Genomic DNA, 20,338 nt, shown 5'->3' with positions numbered 1-20,338 from the left:
AAAATGATCACCTCCCCTTCCTTGGGTTGAGGTTTCTCTTCAGACGGGTCAGGAGCATGATAAGACATGACGTCCTTCTTGGTCAGATGGCCGGACTTCACAAACTCTGACAGTTTGCTCTCCGTAACAATGGATGGGACCCAGTTGCAGGTAATCGGAGGTTTAACAGCTTTGGGTGCCATTGAGTAAATTGAAGCCTGCAACAAGATAAAGGAAATTTTCCGGTTTATTATAACCCGGAGAATAAGCATTATTGGGTTGTCTGAGATGGCGGCTTAAGTAGGGGCCTAATGACATACAGGTGGTTGTGTGATAATGTTTAAACAGCTGCAGGTATTAAAGATGATGAAAATTGTCTTAAGTCGCCAAAAGCAGGCAGTGCTGAGAGTCAGTATTATCTTAAACCGGTCACATGAACTACTATGGCTGAAACAGAGTCAACAGACGCAGTTTTTGGTTAAGTGTGGAACAAACAGGTTTCACAAGTTGCAATCATTTTTTTGGATCAAACGATGCTCTGGAAAGGAAAAAAATTCTAGACCTAAAGCAGTACAGGGAAGTTCATATACTCGAGGAGGGCTTCCAAAAACAAGGAAATGAGATCTGTTTTCATACAGAATAAGCACAAAACATCCTCCGCGGCAGTTCTATGTTATTTTTACGATCTGAGCAAGGGATTAGAGGTGAGAGCTAATGGAGGTTTGCATCGGGCGGCGGTGAACGTCGACGAACTAAAGAACAGTACCAATGCAGATCTGAGAAAGGGGATAAAAAGAACTCACAGATGCGGACGAGCTGCGGAGGGTCGCCATCGTTTTCTGGTCCGAATCAGGGTGATGCAGCGGCCTGAGTCGATGAAGACGAGGGGTTCGATGGCGGCGGCGGCAGATCTTGAGCGGCGAAGGAAGGAGGTGCGAGGAAGAAGACGACTGAAGAAGGAGAATGGGAAAGGACCTAGGTCGCGCCTATGTATAAGGAAGGACCGACCAAGACGGCGCAAAAAACGAGGAGACCAAAGCATCATTATCCAACGGCCCCAACGCCTCGATTCTCGGGATGGTCAGTAAAGGCAAAGATTCGTTGGAGGACATGATGGATTAAAATATGAAATTTATTGAAGATGACATCACAGAGATTTGACCCGGATCCAGATGATGACGTCACGGCGGGTTAGAATTTCCGCACAAAACAGAGGACTAAGGGCTAGTTTATAAGGTTTTTTAAGATTGATATGAACCGGTTCAAATCAATCTGGGGCCTAATGTTGGGGATATAATTATGTACGTAAGCCGGCCAGGAGGGGCCGGGTTACGCAAAGAGAAGCCCATCTGAAGCCCAAGACCAAGATGTGAAGATGGCGATTCAGTAAAGGGTCTAAAGGCCCACAGACGATTTAGGGCCCATGGTGATAAGCCACCATGAGGGCGCAACTTGTATTGTAAGATAGAAATAACTAGTCACCGAGCCGGACACTGTTTATGAGCCGGCCGGAACTCTGTAAGCCGTAGGGCGTCAACCCGTGTATATAAGGGGATGACCCGCTGGCGGCTAGGGACAAGAAACAAGAGATCGAGAACCGGGCATAGCGTATCTCGCTCCCTGGTCATCGAAACCTCAAGCAATTCCAACCCAACTAGACGTAGGCCTTCCTTCACTGTAAGGGGCTGAACTAGTATAAACCTCGCGTGTCCTTTGTCCCGATTAACCCCTTTAAGCTTCCTAGTTGCGATGGCTCCACGATCAAGTCTTTGCAAGAGGACATCTGCCGTGACAATTCCACGACAATAAGTTTTAATGAAAAAAAAACTAAAGTTCGCATAAGTTTTACTAAAAACACTGAAGTTTGCATAAGTGTATTTGTTTGTCCAGCAGATACATGGCAATTGTAATTTTACATGAGCATTTTCATACCATCCTTATCTACAGTTGAGTTAACATGTTTTCCTGATAGAAAACTTGGACTACATAGAAGAGAAGCAAAAACTGCATGTTGATTATGATGATGATGAATGTAGGATATTTTGTGGTCATGGTAAATTTCATATCATTTAGTACATAAACAATATTCACAATTTTATTTTATTACCATCAATTGTGTTGAGTTTCTTTCATATATATGTATTGACCCTCTTCTTTAAATTAGATGTGACAGATGCGGAATGAACTCATACCACATGATCGCATACGAGCAATTCAAGAGGAATTGGCGGGATTCTTTCTTGACCATGTCATACATAAAGACGGAGAATGACATGTGGAAGTTCAAATCGATTTTAGATGTTAGGAATTATAAGAGATGTTATATTGTATATATGTAGTAGTGTCGGATAGATATATACAAAAACTTGTTGTTCGATCAATCTCGGAGAAAGAGAGGTCACTTCTCTCTGTATATGTTCATGACGATCTTGTGTAATTCTTGACTGGAATTTGTTGGCACTGAAACGGTTCCTTAGCTTGTCCTAAGTGACATTTTCATGTGTGACTATAATTGCATAAATGTGTGCATATGAAAAATCATGATGAATCTTCTAAATAATTTTGAATTTTATACATTGAGAAAAGTGGGTGGTCTTTTAATACAGGAGATATGTTGATTAAGAAGAAACGATATTTCAAATTATTTGTACGAGTTGAAAATAAGAGATCGTGTACTTTATAGGGAAATTTTAAATTTATGAATAAATTGTCTTGTATTAAGTTTAGTTTAATCTAAATAAATGCGTATTGAGTGTGCACACTTATTAGTTCAAATAAACGTGGCTTGCACGTGCATACTTACTAGTAACTCAAGTTTAAACTCTTGTGGCTAAACCAAACCGCAATGATCACCTTGCTCGTGATTCCGATTCCGTCTCGTCACGGACGCACGCACGCACGGGCAAGCAGTAGCAAAACCACGGCAGACACAGCGTGGGAATCTTTTTGCTCTCTTGTCGCGGTTGCCAGTTGCCACGGGCATGGACTATGGAGAGATCACGGGCATGGGACGGGGTGGGAAGGGAGACGCCTTTCGTCGCTGCTCCGTCCAACTTGGCGCGCCGTGCCGGAATTTTTTTTGGCGTGCCGTGCCAGAATGTTCCGACTGTTTTGCTCTTTAACTTTGATTGATGAGACGAGCAGAGCGGTTCCGTCTACGTACGTACGGCGCGGCCGACCTCATCTCACCCGAGCCGAAAACCCGGGACAGATGAATCTCCTCTAAACGAAACCTCCGGTTTATTTCATGCCACCCTGTCCGCCGTTTCTTCTCTTTTTCCACCTTCAAGCTTCCTTCATCGTTCCCGTAAACATCTTCCTCTGAAATCAGTCAATTTTTTTTCTTTTCAATTTATCATTATAAACTAGCATACCCCCTTCCTCTGCAAATAAGTGTACATCTAGCTTTTGTTCTAATTCAAACTTTTAAAATTTTAACTAACTTTATAGAAAATAGTAGTAACATACATGACAACAAACTGAAACTTCATGCGGGAGAGGGAACTTGCTTCGCACCAACTTTATGGGAAGGTTTACGGGTATGCTTTCTTCTTTTCCTAGATGTACAAGAAATTGGGCAGATTATACGAGATCCTGGTTTTTTTTTCGTGTTTACGCAATCTGTTGGAGCGATTTTTTGCCCAACTTCCCATAAACCAGGTATATTTTTTATGTATGCACGAACTGTTGAAAATGCTCTTAGGCGGCTGTTGTTAGAAGCTTGTGCGGTTATGAGGGTGTAGTTACGTCAGGGTTTTCTAATTTGTACATGTCGGCACACCACAACCTGTCAAGGCATTGTGATTTAAAGACTTGCCATTTGTCTTACTATTTCTGTTTCAGCTACCCGACTCTTGTAAACATGCTCCCTGATAGCCATTGGCTTCATTTGCGTGTCGTCTTACCCGTCTCGCCATTCTCTATTCCCTTCCCCCCTCCCTAGTCTTATTGATAAGACCACGCGAACAGCACACCCATACTCTAAATTGAAATGTTGATGTGTGTTTGTTGGGTTTTTTCTAGAGAAAGGAGACAATATTCTCATCCCGAATGGGTGTAACAACTATATGCAAACGTTTCTATGAAAAGACATTGGGATGAGCTTAGCGTGTATTTTATTTTAGAAATAGCGCTTTCCTAGCCTATATTGGTGGTTATTATCTCATTTGTCTTTGCACAAATCTCATCTCCAAATCACATCTACGATTAGTTGTGTTCCTAACTGCACGAGCAATAGCTAAACAATCAAGAAAAAATGCATTAGACAATGCATACTGAGATCATGTTAGTAGCATTTTAGTTGTTTGAAAAAAAAATAAGTTCAACCAGAAGCCAATGCACGATGAATCGAGTTTTAGAAATTACTCCCTCCATCTCAAAATAAGCGACTCGACTTTGTACAAAGTTGGTACAAAGTTGAATCACTTATTTTGAAATGTAGGGGGTATTTTACAAATGAAAAAAACCATCAAATCAGTAACCAAAATGATAAGCCCATTTTAGCAAAATCATAATGAATTGTGTTAGTAAAATTTTAGTTATTGTCGGATTTTAACAACCAGCTGAGGTCGCATGATCGGCCAATGTAGCACTAGTGTAGTACTCCCTCCGGCCGAAAATACTTGTCATCAAAATGAACAAAATAAAATGTATCTATAATTAAAATATATCTAGATACATCTTCTTTTATTCATTTTGATGACAAGTATTTCCGGACGGAGGGAATACTACACCGTGGCAAAGCCACGAGCCCTACCACTAGCAGTCATAACTCAACTCGCAGTGGAGACCGAAGCACTGTACTTACTATTCTGCTTCCTGACAGGAACATTCTCTCTCTGGATGGTTTTGTTCAGTTACTAGTATTATTGTTGGACATTGAATGAAGGAATGCCATTAAAGCCAGGATAAATGAAACATTCAATGCCCGAGCCGCTGCTCCGTGAGAGCAAGTATTCCTTCCGTTTTTTTACTCCCTCTATCACAGTTTAAAGGGCGTATCTCCAAAACCAATTTTTTTCACAATTAAAGAGAAATAGAGCGCAGGTCATTAATTAGCCCGCTGAAATTACTTCTTCCGCTTGCCTTTCTGGTGCGCATGCATGGATTGAACTGAAACTTTATGTGGAGGTGTGAATCGGTTTTGTTTGCATGCATGGCTGTGCGAGGCCTTTTATTGGACGGGGAGGTTACTATGCGTTTATTTGGCGATTAATTAGGCACATATCCTTAACTACCGCAGCTCCAGCGCATCATTTATTCCTGCCAATCGCTAGCGACCTTGGGCCCAGAGAGATGTGAGGTACGCCCTTTAAACTGTGATGGAGGGAGTACTCCGCATATAAGATTTATGACGAGTCAAACTTTACAAACTTTGACCAACTTTGTATCAAAAAATATCAACATCTACAATATGAAATGTACATAATATGAAACTACATTCAATAATGAATCTAAAGATATTCATTTAATATTATAAATGCTGATACTTTTTTCTATATGCTTTATGAGAGAGGGATGCGACCCATGTATCAACAAAGTAGTACATATTTCTATACAACAGTAGATGATGTGGCAAGATCATGTAGCCAACAACTGGTTATATTATTAACCATGCTCTTAAGTGGACACGGGAGAGAGGCGTGACATTTGCAGGCAGCATGATCATCGTCGGCTGCTCGGTGGACATAGGTGGCCATTTGATTGCCGTCCATTAAATCATAGTATTGGAAAGAAAGCCTTGGCTCAGTGGTTGGGCACGCATACGGTTGTGCGGTCTAACTATCCGAGTTCAATTCTTAGAATTGACAGGTGATGCACGAGGTATCCCAATATTTATATCGAGGATCAAGTTTGATGTGTGATGGAACCACTCATAGAAAATATGTTGATACTTATTTTAAAAATTCCGAGGAATCATGTTTATCTTGGTACTTCATACTAAAATGGCCGTATGCATCTCTGGTTGGTGCAGAGGCCGGGGATGTGAGATTCTCCCTCAATTTTTAAGGCCGGGGATGCATCCTCGTTTTCAAATAAATAGATTAAATCATACTAGTACTCGCCCCACAATTTAGGACGGTTTTGCAGCAACAGAGACACGGAAGCGGCAAGCAGTGATTAGCCGGGACGGGATAAACATTGAAGCACAATGATCATCTTGGTTGCTCGGCCCGTGATTCTGATTCCGTATCGTGACGGTTCACGCACGCACGCACGGGCAAGCAGTAGCAACCACCACTGCCGCTCGCTGGCTCCTCCTCACCGTCTGCGCCCATCCAAGGCGTCAGCCACCCTGCTTGTTTTTCTCTCTTCCTTCCTTTGATCAGAAGAATCAGCAGAGCACGGCGGTCTACGTACGTCGCGGCCGACCTGACCTGACCCGAACCGAACCGAGCCGGGATCCCGGGACGTCGGTCGCCACGGACTGGAGCACGCACCGCCGCACGTCGCCCGCCCGCCCGCTGCTCGCCGCGATCGCGTCCATCCACCAATCCACGTCGGGACGACCGCGAAAACAGATGGTTTTCATTTCATCGATTGATTGATTCCGTTTGTGCCTAGCGAGCCGTAGCAAAGCGCGCACGGGCACGAGGGGCCAGCCTAGTCTTGCTGGCTTGGGCCGCCTCCAGATTCGTTTTTTTTTAACCTTTTGTTTTGTTTTGTGCCTGCCGCCCTTTCTCTTGCGCGAACGTCCTGCTCACCACGCATATTTCTATTTCCGCGCCTCGTGCCGTCGTGCGCGTCCCTGTCCGCCGGTTCTTCTCTTCTTCCACCTTCAAGCTTCGGTTATCTCTCTCTGTCGTTGCGGTTAAGCCAACCAAGTTCCTGAGCTCGGGGTAAAAAAAAAGACTGCACATGGAAAAACAAATGCTCCGATAAGCTGAAACGGAAATCCTCAGAAAAGAATAAGAGGCTGAAACGGAACATGAAAGTGGTTCCTTGCCTTCTTACATTGACTTGGGGGCATCTATGGCGGCTCCTAAGGTCGCAAAACTGGGGGTTGGGTGGTGGTTCTTCAACTTGGAATTGCTTCCGGTGTTGGCCAGTTTCATTCACCGTGGATCCTTTTCCCGTGTGAGTGGTCCTTTGGGTATCTTAGCAAAAAATGAGCGATGCTCAGAATCAGTCCTTTTTATTTATTATATATGTAAACAGAGAGTTGATAATGTTTTTATTTTGCCACTCTACCTTTTTTAGGGAAAGTCATAGCTTTATTGCTCGATAGTGTTCATACGGATGCAAAAGGTGTCGTGCGGAGCATCAAGCCACAAATGGCGATCCTGATCAAGCGAAGGTGAGTACTTATCCAAACTATGAGCATTCAGGTTGTTCTCACGTGATCAGCTAGCTTTTTTTTTTTCCGTGGATGGGCTTGTGAAGGCCCGTCCTGCAAGTTAGCGATGGTGCGTTTCTACAATGTTTAACATTAGGTTGTCCTTCTAATATAGTTAAAAAAGCATTTGGCTTTTGGCAAGACGGAATTGTTGCCTCTCAAGTGCCATCGATCCAGAAAGTGACCAGCATCTGCGAACATTCCTACGCAAGTCGATGTGGCTATAATCTTTTTTAAAGGTATATCGCTCGGTGCAGTGATAAATAACGCTTTCTCAGTACGTATATCGGTGGATGTATGATAAAAGGTGCTGTTATCTCATTTTGTGTCCTCACACGAATCTCGTCTTCAAACCACACTTAGGAATAATATTTTGTATATATTTGCATGAGAAATAGCAAAACAATTAAGGAAAAGTCAAATAAAAATGTACTAGATATTCTTAGTTGTTGAAAAGAAGAAGTTCAACTCAAAGCCAATGATTCATTGTGAATAAATACTTTCAAAAAATATTATTTTACAAAAGAGAAAGTCAGTAAATCGGTAACCGAAGTGCCAGTTTCCAAAAACCAAAAGCAACCGAAATAATACCACATTCTACGAGGGTGCCCCTGCAAAATCCCATCCAGCGAACAGAGCCAAAAAAACCCTCCTCTGGAGTCTCCTCCCACCTCGCCGATTATTTATCCCCTCCCACTCTGCCAACAACGGCCTCCGCCTCCTCCTCCTCCTCCTCCGCCGCCGCCGGATCCTCTCCCTCCGCCGGCCGGCACCGACCATTCCCCCGACGCACCACCGCCTCCCTCCCCGCCGGCCACCGTCGGCCCCCTCCCACCCCCACCCCAACTCGCACGCGCCGTCAAACACCACCAGTAACGCCTCCCCCCGCACGAGGTCCACGCATCGGCATCCACCCATCCATCCGCCTTTGACTGCCCAGTCCAGATTCCGCATCCAGATCTAGCCGCGCGAGCGATCCGGGGAGGGGGGCGATGAACGGGGGCATCGCTCCGCCGCCGGCCGCGGCCGCGCCGACGGAGGCGGCGACCACGCCGAGCCACCGGCGGCTGCCGGACTTCCTCCAGAGCGTGAACCTCAAGTACGTGAAGCTGGGGTACCACTACCTCATCACCCACCTCATCACGCTGCTGCTGCTGCCGCTCATGGCCGTCATCGTCCTCGAGGCCGGCCGCACCGACCCCGACGACCTCCGCCAGCTCTGGCTGCACCTCCAGTACAACCTCGTCTCCGTGCTCGTGCTCTCCGCCGTCCTCGTCTTCGGCGCCACCGTGTACGCGCTCACCCGCCCCCGCCCCGTCTTCCTCGTCGACTTCGCCTGCTACAAGGCGCCCGACCACCTCAAGGTCGGCTTCCAGGAGTTCCTCCGCCACTCGGCGCTCTGCGGCTTCTCCCACGACGCCCTCGAGTTCCAGCGCAAGATCCTCGAGCGCTCCGGCCTCAGCGAGGAGACCTACTGCCCCGAGGGCATGCACGCCATCCCGCCCGAGCCCACCATGGCCAACGCCCGCGCCGAGGCCGAGTCCGTCATGTTCGGCGCGCTCGACAGCCTCTTCGCCGCCACCGGCGTCAAGCCCAAGGATGTCGGCATCCTCGTCGTCAACTGCAGCCTCTTCAACCCGACCCCCTCGCTCTCCGCCATGATCGTCAACCGGTACAAGCTCAGGGGCAACGTCCGGAGCTTCAACCTCGGCGGCATGGGCTGCAGCGCCGGCGTCATCGCCATCGACCTCGCGCGCGACATGCTGCAGGTGCACCGCGGCACCTACGCCGTGGTGGTGAGCACGGAGAACATCACCCAGAATTGGTACTTCGGCAACCGCAAGTCCATGCTCATCCCCAACTGCCTCTTCCGCGTCGGCTGCTCCGCGGTGCTCCTCTCCAACCGCGGCGCCGACCGCCGCCGCGCCAAGTACAGCCTCAAGCACGTGGTGCGCACGCACAAGGGCGCCGACGACAAGGCCTTCAACTGCGTGTACCAGGAGCAGGACAGCGAGGGCAAGACCGGCGTGTCCCTGTCCAAGGACCTGATGGCGATCGCCGGCGGCGCGCTCAAGACCAACATCACCACGCTGGGGCCGCTGGTGCTCCCCTTCAGCGAGCAGCTGCTCTTCTTCGCCACGCTGGTGTCCAAGAAGCTATTCAACGCCAAGGTGAAGCCCTACATCCCGGACTTCAAGCTGGCGTTCGAGCACTTCTGCATCCACGCCGGCGGGCGCGCGGTGATCGACGAGCTGGAGAAGAACCTGCAGCTGCAGCCGGTGCACGTGGAGGCGTCCCGGATGACGCTGCACCGGTTCGGCAACACCTCCAGCAGCTCCATCTGGTACGAGCTGGCCTACATGGAGGCCAAGGGCCGGGTCCGGCGCGGCGACCGCATCTGGCAGATCGCCTTCGGCAGCGGGTTCAAGTGCAACAGCGCGGTCTGGCATGCCCTGCGCAACGTCAAGCCGTCGCCCAGCACCCCCTGGGACGACTGCATCGACCGCTACCCGGTGGAGCTCGTCGACGGCTTCCCCACCCACACCCACACCCACAAGTAGCAGCAGCAGCAGCAGCAGCAACCCATCGCCATTGGAGCTCTCCCTTCCTGATACAGAAACCTCATTGCCATTGGATCAATTCAAATCCATTCATGGTCAATTACCAGAGACATAATTAATGGGTAGTAGTACCGCAAGAAGAATCTCCAGGCGTGGTGCAAGTCTGCTCTGCTCTGCTCTCCGATCTGTATGAATGCAACTCTGTGCTCATCTTGAAGAAGATTTTGATTGCTGGTCTGTGACTCTGTGTACTTGAGGTATCTGGACCATCCTGTCCTGACCCCGTGGTAAGTTTTACTGGTACTTCAGTAGTAGTAGCAGAGTGGCGATGAGGAGGTCAATGAGATATACTACCTGTTGTGTTTGTTGTTGTATGTACATTTGTCTCTTTTAGCCATTGCTGCCGATTTGCCATTCACTATTTGACAGTGAGCGGTACATAGGAGGGGACAATCTTTATTTTTGGTTACATGGGAAATTAAGGGATCAACTCATGCTGATTACAGACAGTGTACTGGTTCTGTCGACCCAACTATGGAGCATGTATTTGTCATGTTCAATTGATTTTTCTTCTTCATTCTGCTGTATTACTGACCTTGATATTCAACCTGAAGTGGGTGGGTTTATTCCTTCAATATTTTTCATCTTATCTCTGTCATATGGGGCTTACTAGCTAGCAATACTTTTACTTTAATCTTTTGAGCAAGAAGGTGATGCTACCGATTGTGATCTTGAACAAGAACAGACCATTCCAGACCGGCACCGTTTGATCTGACGATGATTCTGACGATGATCATGCATGCCAGTCAACGTCCCAACAGCGCAGCAGGTTGGGCATGGAATGCTTGGTGGATTCAATGGCGTTCATTCAATGTCGAACAATAATAACTGAGAATGTTCTTGTCAGGAGCTAGATACTGGTACTGCTGCTCCTACTCTGCTCCACTGCAAGTCGATTTATGAAGGTTGGTAGGTTGAACAGACTGTACCACGTGTAGGGCCGCCGCCCGCATCCTCCTTTGAAGTTACTAAAATTCAGTCCTGGCATTCCAGATGTTTTTCTTTCCTTCTGTCTTTTGCAATGCGTTTCAGCGGCTGAATACTACTCCCTCGGCTTATGATTCTTATAAGATGTTTTAACTTTTTTTCTTCTGAATCGGATACATATAGACGTGTTTCAGTGTGATACTCTGCCCGTTTCTTTTCACTCTGCGTGCACGATTTGTCAAAAATCAATCTTTGTAAAGTTTGAGTAAATTAATATTAGAAAATATCAACATTTGCAATGCTTAATAAATACATTATAAAATATACTATTTGATGATGGTTCTAATGAAAACTTGGTCGAGCTTTGAAGTAATTTTTTTTTGCGGGAAACCAGAGAGCTTTATTCATATGAAGGTGTTCTTGGGACAATCAGCCAAAAGGCTGGTCACCAAAAAACCCGGAGTCTCCTCAAGCCAGCTATCGGTCACATTCAGAGTGCAAGCGTGCTTTGCACAAAGATGCGCCGGGATATTAGCTAACCTGTTTACATGCTAAATATCAAAAAGAGTAAAATTATTACATAGTTCTCCTATCTCTAACAATAAAGGAGCCATAATTGACCGAGAATTGTGGCGAGTGTTCCAGAGCGTCACCATCTCCAAGCAATCAGTCTCCATTACCACATGCGAGAATCCTCGAAGTGATGCAAAACGAACTCCGTCTCGAAGTGATAAACCCTCCATAATTAAGGGATCAGAGATACCCAAATATGGTTTGCACCATGCTCCCAGAAGCGCCGAAGAGGATCTGGCCACCCCTCCTGCACCGCCCTTGCCATCTGCTAAGTTTAAAGCATCGTACGTGGTGATCTTGACAAGTCCCTCATCAGGCGGTCTCCAACCGAAGCCAGGCAAAATCATTGCATCTCGCCGTGGAAGATGAAGGAGGGCAATCGCCTCCTTGGTGGCCCTGAGCGTTGCTGTTGGATTCTTTCCCTCTTCGCCGTGCTTGATTTTGTTCCGGGAGTGCCATATAGACCACATAATTGTTGTGATATTTGCGCGATCATCATTAGTGAACCGGGGATCACATGTGATATCCCGCGCCCATGAGTCTGGATGAAGACGAGGCAGTCTGAGGCCGAACCAAGCATGCGCTTCTTCCCAGAAGCTTTTTGCGTGTGAACAATGTATGAGTGCATGCTCCAGATTCTCGTCCATAGCCAAACAAACATTGCATCGACGGATCTCTGCAATATGTCGATAGTTAAGAGTGGCCTCATCTGGGAGAATTCCACGAAGAACCCTCCACCAGAACACCCTAACCTTTGGGATGACATTCAGTTTCCATAGAGATTTCCACAACTGTGTATCTTCCTCCGAGGTTCCGGTAGCCGTCCCTTCCTCTAGAGCAACTCGCTCTTTCTGAGTCACGAGAGCACGGTACGCCGACTTCACAGTGTAGTTCCCCGATCTTTCGAACGCCCATGCAAGAAAATCATCTCCTCCTCCTTGCCGAATAGGAATATTCAATATTGCTTCAGCATCAGGAGCAATGAAAGTATGTCGAACAAGTTCTTGTCTCCACGACCAATTAGATGGATCAATAAGCTCGGACACATGCTCGACGGTCGTATGTTGTGGCCGGAAAATAGGAGACATAGATATTGTACCTGGAATCCACTTGTCGTTCCAAACCGAGATGGAGGAGCCATCGCCCACGCGGGAAATCAGTCCAGACCGTAGGGCCTCCCTCCCAGCGATGATCGCCCTCCAAGTGGCCGACGCCGACTTGGGTACAGAAGCCCGTATGAAGTCAGTGTCGGGAAAATAGCGGCCTTTCAAAACTCTTGCACAAAGGGAATTGGGATTGGTGATGAACCGCCACCCGTGTTTGCCCAACATAGCAAGATTGAAAATGTGAGGGTCTCGGAAACCCATACCACCCTTGCACTTGGGTGTAGCTAGCTCCTTCCAGGACACCCAGTGCAGTGATTTCTTGTCAAGAGAGCTACTCCAAAAATATTTAGCCATTGGTGAAGTAAGACTCTTACAAACTTTTTTGGTCAAAAGAAAAGTGCTCATTGGATATGTAGGAATAGATTGGACGACCGATTTGAGTAGAGTCTCTCGACCTGCACATGCCAATAATTTCTCCGACCAACCTTGCATTTCCCCCCGAGCTCTTTCGCTGATATGATCAAATGTGCCACTTGTGATCCAACCCACAACGGTAGGTAGCCCCAGGTATTTCTCGCTGAATGCTTGCACATGGATATTTAATGTTGCTTGCATAACCTGCCTCAACGAATCAGGAGTGTTAGAACTGAAGTAAACGAACTTTTATCACGATTAACACTTTGGCCCGAGGCCTCTCCATAGATTCTGAGAATTTCATTAAGTCTGAGAGCACTTGGATTACATGCGTTGATGAAGATCAGACTATCATCTCCAAATAACAAATGTGTGACCCATGGTGATCTATAGCTCACTCTCAGACCCATGTCTATAGTTATTCCATTGTAATATTTCAACAATGAGGAAAAACCTTCTACACAAAGCAGAAAAAGATAAGGTGAAACTGGGTCTCCTTGGCGGAATCCTCTGGTTGGTGTGAAGTATGGTAGCGGCTCTCCGTTGACACGCACCGAAAACCGAGCCGAAGAGACACACTTCATTATCAATCTAACAAAGCTCATACAAAAGCCCAGCCGAACTAGTATAGCTTCCAGATAATGCCACTCAACGCGATCATATGCTTTCATCATATCAAGTTTGACCGCGCATGAGTAATTCTTGCCCTTCTTTCTTCTCCTCATTGTATGTATGCTTTCATAAGCAACTAGAACATTGTCAGTTATGAGGCGTCCAGGAACAAAAGCACTTTGCTCTTCACTGATTACCTCGTCCATAATGCATCTCAAGCAATTAGTGATTGCCTTAGCTGCAATCTTGTATAGAACTGGGCACAAAGCAATAGGACGATATTGAGTTATTGATTGGGGGTGTCTGACCTTGGGAATTAGAGTAATAGAAGTGTCATTCAGACCCGATGGTAGCTCGCCCCCATTTAGAAAATCAAGCACTGCCTGGGTTACATCATTACCAAGTAAGTCCCAATGGCGCTGATAAAAACCTGCAATAAAGCCATCAACACCCGGTGCCTTGGACGGAGCCATTTGAAATAACGCCACCTTGACTTCCTCCGGGGTGTAGGGTTTGGAAAGATCGGTGTTCATCGCCTGTGACACCTTGATCGGCACATGCGATAACAAAAACTGTGGGTCGGCAAAGCCTTGTGATTCGTACAACTGTTGGTAAAAAGTCTGCACCTCCACTTTATCCTCATCTCCACTAGCACACACGGTGCCATCAGCTCGTCGCAACTCTGTGATTTTATTCATTCGTTGGCGCTGCGCTGCTTGTGCTTGAAAGTAAGATGTGTTGCGATCACCCTCACGAAGCCACGAAACTCTCGACCGCTGTCGAGTCCACACTTCCTCTTGATGCAGGGCCTCTTTCAATTTTTTAACAATGTTTTTCTCCTCATCCGATGGCCCCGTTCCTATGGCCTGACACCGAACACGGTTCAGACGCTTTTGGAGTTGTCTGACGGTACGTGTCAAACACCCAAACTCCTTCAAACTCCATGGCTCTAAGGTTGACTGCAATGTACCAAGTGCCGAAGCAATGCCTTGGAGACCAGGAGTCCGCGGTATACCTCGCCAAGTCTCAGCTACGAGGCGATCATAATCTGTATGGGTCTGCCATACGTTTTCATACCTGAATTGTTTCTTTGCCCTAGGCTGATTTGTCAAAACCTCCTTGATTTCTGCTATCACAAAGCAATGATCAGACTCAACTGAAGGTAAATGTCTAACCCGTATGTGACGAAAAAGCTGACGGGATTCCTCATTAGCAAAGGCTCTGTCTAGCCGTGCCTTGACATTGGCATCTCCCGATTGATGGTTATCCCATGTGTAAGCCGTGCCAGACCAGCCCAAGTCTTGGAAGGAGATCTCATCCACAACCTCCCGAAACGCTCTCATGTGAGTTTCAGACCGAGCTACTCTGCTGAAGTGCTCACAAGCAAACAAGGTTTCGTTAAAATCTCCCACGCACAACCATGCGCTATGGGGAATATTGTACAAAGTACGCAAGAACCGCTAACTGTGATGTCTCTCTTCCGCCCGCGGTGCTCCGTAAAAGCCAGTAAAACGCCAAACATAAGCGTTCTGATTAGTATTCTGAACTAGTGCATCAATATGGTTCTTACTAAAATTCTTCAAATCAACGGTCACATCTTGGACCAAAACAGACCTATGCCGCCACTGAGGCCGACACTGTTAACAGCAAAACTGCCTGTAAAACCAAGCGTATACTTCAAATCCTCAACTCTTTTTGCCTTGATTTTCGTTTCCATTACAAAGAGAAGGGAGGGTCCTTCAAGCTTCACAATACTGTGAAGCTCCCGAACTGCCTCGGGGTTCCTAAGCCCCCGGCAATTCCAACTTAAAACACTCATTGTGACGGGCAGGACCGCGCCGCGGTCTCTGCCGAGTTTTCTGGGGTAGGCTTCTTCTTCTTTGGATCACGAGCAAATTCACCCCCTTCTATTTCATTACTGGCTGAGGTTGGGTCCTTGATGCTTGCACTTGTATCCCCAATAGGATAGTTCACACAGCCATCGGTGAGCAGCAAAGTTTTACCTACTGGTTTGTAGACTTGATGTGGGGCTTCTTTGGGCTTTGGCTGCTGCTTGCTCTTCTTAGGAGAAGTCACTTCCTCTCCAGGTTCCTTATTAGTACTCGAATTTCTAGTGGCTGGCTTGTTCTGAGTCTTTGGTTCCCTGGTGGAACTGTCGCTGGCCGGCTACTTCTTTGCATCATCCGAAGCACGAAGCTTGGAACCAAACGGTAGCTCACCCTTGGCATCGCGAGAGCCCGGGGTAGCACAATAGAGCTCTGAATGTCCTAGTCTGCCACAGGAGAAGCAAAAATAGGGCAGCTGTTCATATTGAATTTCATACGCATCCATCTTCTTCCTCCTGGCAGAACCAATCAAAATCCACCTCCTCAAAGGCTTGTCTACCTCAATTGATATCCTTGCTCGTAGATAACCGCCATTGTGATCAAACCTGACAAGTTGAGCATTTTTATCCATCTGCTGAGCGAACGGCATCCACCACGCCTCATCCCTTAGGTTATAGGGAAGATCCATAACCCTAGCCCAAATCTGCAGACGATCAAACTGGACCTCATCAGGCCGCATGCACTCGTCAAACTCCGCCAACACCACGACGTTTTTGCTGATGTGCCATGGCGAGCCACCCCACACCCGATCTCTGTCTCTCTGAGTCTCGAACTCTGCAACAAACACGTTTACTCCCGCCGATCTGAACTTCAGACCGCGTGGATTGCCCCATGCCGGCCGGAGTGCATTAGTGATGGTCTGGATGTGAATATGGTTCCGGTGGAGCATTTTACCGGCCAATAGCCACTCCTCCGGCCTTCCCTCGACGCGATCGTCAAGGATCAGAGGATTAGCCTCTTCCTCGGATATATCAAGCTTCCCAAGGGCCTCCTCAAGTTTCCTCCTGGCAGCGCTATCCGCCTGGGGATCGCTCCCCTCCCCCGAGCCCGCGGCGCTGGGAGCAGCCATGAGCCCGGAGAACTTGCCGCTTTTCTAGCTCGCTTGCACCGGCGACGAATCGTTGGGCAAAGAAGGTTCCACGTCAAACCCTAGTCGCCACCAGCGCCGCCAGAGGTTTTAGGGTTTGGGGAAAAAAGCAGTCGTAAGCATGCAGGTGTCTACGCGGTCCCCTCTACGCGAATAATACACTAATTAACTGAGCTTTGAAGTATTTGACTCCAGACAAACCTAACACGAGGTGTAGAAAGATGCGGAGGGGGTACTAGTAGTTGAATAAAGGATGGTATTTTCCCTTTTGCTTAAGAAAAAAAAAATCAACGATGGGATGATGAGAACTCCTCTTCTTTGCCCCTGCACTGGGACCCAATCATGCCTTGTTCAAATGGATCCGGCTTGCCTGCTCCCATCTGTGCTCCCACTTTATCCTACGACTGTCTTTTTTTTTTCTTTCTAATCTAATCATCTCCTCCCCTGATTTTAAGGGGGTGGGGCCGGGCCTTATTTTGTTCCAATCAAATCAAGCCACGTACGCGGGAGCACGGATGGGCACACGCGCGGGGAGCAGGCAAGTCTCGTCCTGTTCAAATACCACATGTTGTATGTTATAATCTAATTTGTTCCCCGGAATACTGCAAGTCATTCCTGTAAGAAAAAAGAAAAAAGAAACTGTAAGCCCTATTTCAAATACCACGTGTTGTGTTGTACGTTATGATCGAATATTTTCCCCATCTGGATATGTCGCCGTCGACTGAAGTCGGCTGGAAGTGAGAAAGCACTAGGCAAGAACCATGGGCGTTAGTCAAGACACGCACATATACACGGATAACCAATTGAGTGTGACTCTCATTCTCTCTGGATACTTTGAATCACGCCTTGATAACTTTATTTTATCAAAAATGGACCGTTGAAACCCCCAACGTTAGTTTAAGCTACGCCACGCACCACTGAAAAATAGGACCGGCAAAGGGCCACGAGGCGCCCGGCCCAGGTGCGATAATCTGTGCGTGCAAGAACGCTGCTATACACACGACATATTCGGACGACACTACGCATCAAGCCGTTGATGTGTTAGACCAAAATCAGACAACACCGTTCATTCTTGCATCGTGTGGGGTTCGGCTGGTTAGTGTCGTCCGTCCAGTAGTTTCGGTGCGTGCAATGAAAGAAAGGCACGCACAAACACAAACACAAACACAAACAAAGGTGCAAAGGGAAGAAAAAAATCTCGAGGCAGCACGGAGCAAGAACAGGTCCCACTCCCTCCGTGCTCGTGCACTGCAGACAGTCGTACGACCGATCCATTGGAGCGCCGAAGTGTCCACGAGACGAGAAGCGGGCAACCTGTGATGGATGAGCGGCGAGAAGACGTCGTCACGGCCAAAAAATGAGACTGACGGGGGCGGGGCGGCGAGCATGGTTGCGGTCACCGCGAATTCGCGAGCGAACAGTGGTCGACGTGGTGGCCGGCGAGAGCGAGAGGGAGCCTTGCGTGTCGCCGTCGGTCGTCGCCGGCCGACCGGGCTCATTGGGGTCGAGGCGGAAAGGCACCGGCAGCTTTGGCAAACCGTACTGGTGCAGGGATGGATTCACCGCGCTCTTCCTCGCGCAGCAAGCTCGACACGGTAGAATTCAGACATGGCAGCCTCGCTTCAGCTGCCGAACAGCCGTCCTCTTTCTGTATCGGAATCGGAATCGAATCCTTCATGAACCTCCGGTTGCTCCCAGGAATAAAGGAGCCGGGGGGCCATGGCATCCTCTTCTCCACCGAAAGCTTGTAGTAAAAGAGGATTCCCCTACCGTGTTATAATAAAGGTCAGCTCCAGATCAGAGCCGGCCTGGGATAAGTGTCGTTGAGAAAACACTATGCACAACCCCGTGCTTTGGTCAAGAGGAAACGGCAAGCAAGCCAATGACGCATATCACAGGTACACTCCCTTCTCACTGAAGATCGACTCTGAATCGTACGATCAGTTTATCTATACATATTGACAGTTCACGTGCCATGGAGCGCCCTCGTCGAATAGAAAAGCGAAATAGAGTGTTCGTGAAGTGAATGACATGCATTCTCCTGATAATTAACGCTATGACGATAATGATGATGATGCGATTATTATGTATACAAATCGTAGTAGACTCTGGAGATCTCTTGCGTCTGAGGCTGCTTTCAGCAGGTGCACGGCCACTAACTTTTTAATAAAATGGCTGCATGCATCATTATGATACAGATGCTTCATTTTCAAAAAAAGTAATTTATCAGTATTTTTAACCAGGCAGGCACATCCTGTGAAGCAAAAATATACTGTATGTTCAGTCAAGATCTCTCGGCATGGAGTAGAGGCTGGTTACGCGAGCAACTAAACCATTTGCTTTGTTCTTTGTTTAAGGGCGATCTCTGCTTCGGCGCTGCGCCTGCCTTTTTCTATGTAATCTAGACAGAGAGGGACAGCTCGATCATGCCACAAGCTGTCTGATCGCCAAAACTTATTTTATCTCCAGCAGGCAAGCATGTGTAGTCGTGTCTGGTGTGCCTTTGCAAGATCGATGAGGCATCCGTCATCGTCTCCGACAAGGTAGTAGACCTGATGCTGGCGGCTAACGGAACCGCCCGCGTATCTTTGGATTTTGCCCTTCGGACCGCGAAATCCATTCAATACGAGTCTGTATGAATTCGAGGATGGCCTGAACATGTTTTCTTCCGTAAGCCGTAGATGAATGTGGGGTTTTACACGCGTTCAGATCGCTTCCAAGCCCGCTTCTGATCACAATGGCCACCCAAACCTCACCCGTCCCTTTCGCGCTTTTCATCCCACGCGCCGTGCCACTTGCCGCGCTACATTCATGCCAGCTCACAGCATGCAGCGGCCGACATTGAAAGCCGGGATTTGACCTCACGGAAGGGCGCCGTAGGCGGACGCGGCCTCTCACTGCCGCCATTGAAGCGACACGCCAGCCGAGAGAACACCGCCCGCTGCTCGTCCGGTTGATCACACCTCCTTGCCACATTCAAACGGCCGCAGACTGCCCGCCTTCATCCATTAAAACACGCGCGTGAATCTACTCGAGCCACACGTCCGTTCATGAAGTGTCCGTTATTAAACACAATGCCGGCTGGCTCCGGCAGTCCCCGCGCTATTTAAATGATACCAGACGCCAGGCAAAAATCACACCACACTCCACTCTCATCTCCTCGTTGCACATCATTTTCTTCACAAACTCCATGGCATTTGGCGAGCAGGAAGACGAGTTCTCCGGCATACAAGCTTGCTGGGTGGCCCGTCGAGCCCGCCGGATACGAGCAAGGCAACTCTCTGCTCCGCCTTCGTCGACGGTCCAGGTGGCTGGAGGCCAGCTCGCAGAGGCAAAAACTCCAAGCCGGCGCGTCGTTCAGCAACTCGCCTGCTCCAAGCCAACTCGCCGAAGAGTGGCGTGATGCTCCAGGCCAGCACGTGATGGACCACGGTGGCACAGGCATCGTGCCTGCCATGGACGACGCCGTGTCGCACCACTTCTTCCGTGCTGTTGCTGCTCGCGCCATCCATCGTCAACGTGTCCGTCACCTCACCCTGCCGGTGGAGGTCGGCGACACGGCGTCTTGCACATCCGCGCCCGTCGCCATCATCGAGGAGAAGTAGAACACGAGAGGCTGCCGCAGCTTGGATCCCATGAAAGCCATCGCCGAGGCGACGCCGGTGTCTTGCCCGGTCGCAGGCCATCGTAGTCCCCTTCCCCTCCGGCTGAAGCACATCACTGGGATTACCGGCGAGAAGACGTGACCTCGGTCCGGCCAAAAATGGGAAATCGACGGACGCGACCACGCGGCGAGT

General features: G+C 48.3%; 2 protein-coding genes across 2 annotated transcripts; one reads left to right on the top strand and one right to left on the bottom strand.

Moving 5' to 3' along the window:
* The first annotated feature begins 7,991 nt into the window (after nucleotides 1-7,991).
* LOC125529546 (3-ketoacyl-CoA synthase 4) lies at nucleotides 7,992-10,453 on the top strand. The gene has a single exon (XM_048693956.2). The coding sequence runs from the start codon at nucleotides 8,308-8,310 to the stop codon at nucleotides 9,874-9,876; it is 1,569 nt and encodes a 522-aa protein (XP_048549913.2). The 5' UTR covers nucleotides 7,992-8,307; the 3' UTR covers nucleotides 9,877-10,453.
* Nucleotides 10,454-15,734: 5,281 nt separating this feature from the next.
* LOC147992801 (uncharacterized) lies at nucleotides 15,735-16,523 on the bottom strand. Its single transcript, XM_087539143.1, has one exon. It carries the CDS (start codon nucleotides 16,521-16,523, stop codon nucleotides 15,735-15,737), a length of 789 nt encoding a protein of 262 aa, XP_087395269.1.
* Between the last annotated feature and the right edge of the window lie 3,815 nt (nucleotides 16,524-20,338).

The sequence above is a fragment of the Triticum urartu genome, chromosome 1A, assembly GCF_056163025.1.
Source record: "Triticum urartu cultivar PI428250 chromosome 1A, HENAU_Tu73, whole genome shotgun sequence".
In the NCBI taxonomy this organism is placed as follows: Eukaryota; Viridiplantae; Streptophyta; class Magnoliopsida; order Poales; family Poaceae; genus Triticum; species Triticum urartu.
This window is presented reverse-complemented; position numbering and strand designations above follow the sequence as displayed.

Bases quoted from the DNA above. Each gene is read 5' to 3' on its own strand.
- LOC125529546 (XM_048693956.2), top strand. From the start codon at position 8,308: ATGAACGGGGGCATCGCTCCGCCGCCGGCCGCGGCCGCGCCGACGGAG.
- LOC147992801 (XM_087539143.1), bottom strand. From the start codon at position 16,523: ATGGCTGCTCCCAGCGCCGCGGGCTCGGGGGAGGGGAGCGATCCCCAG.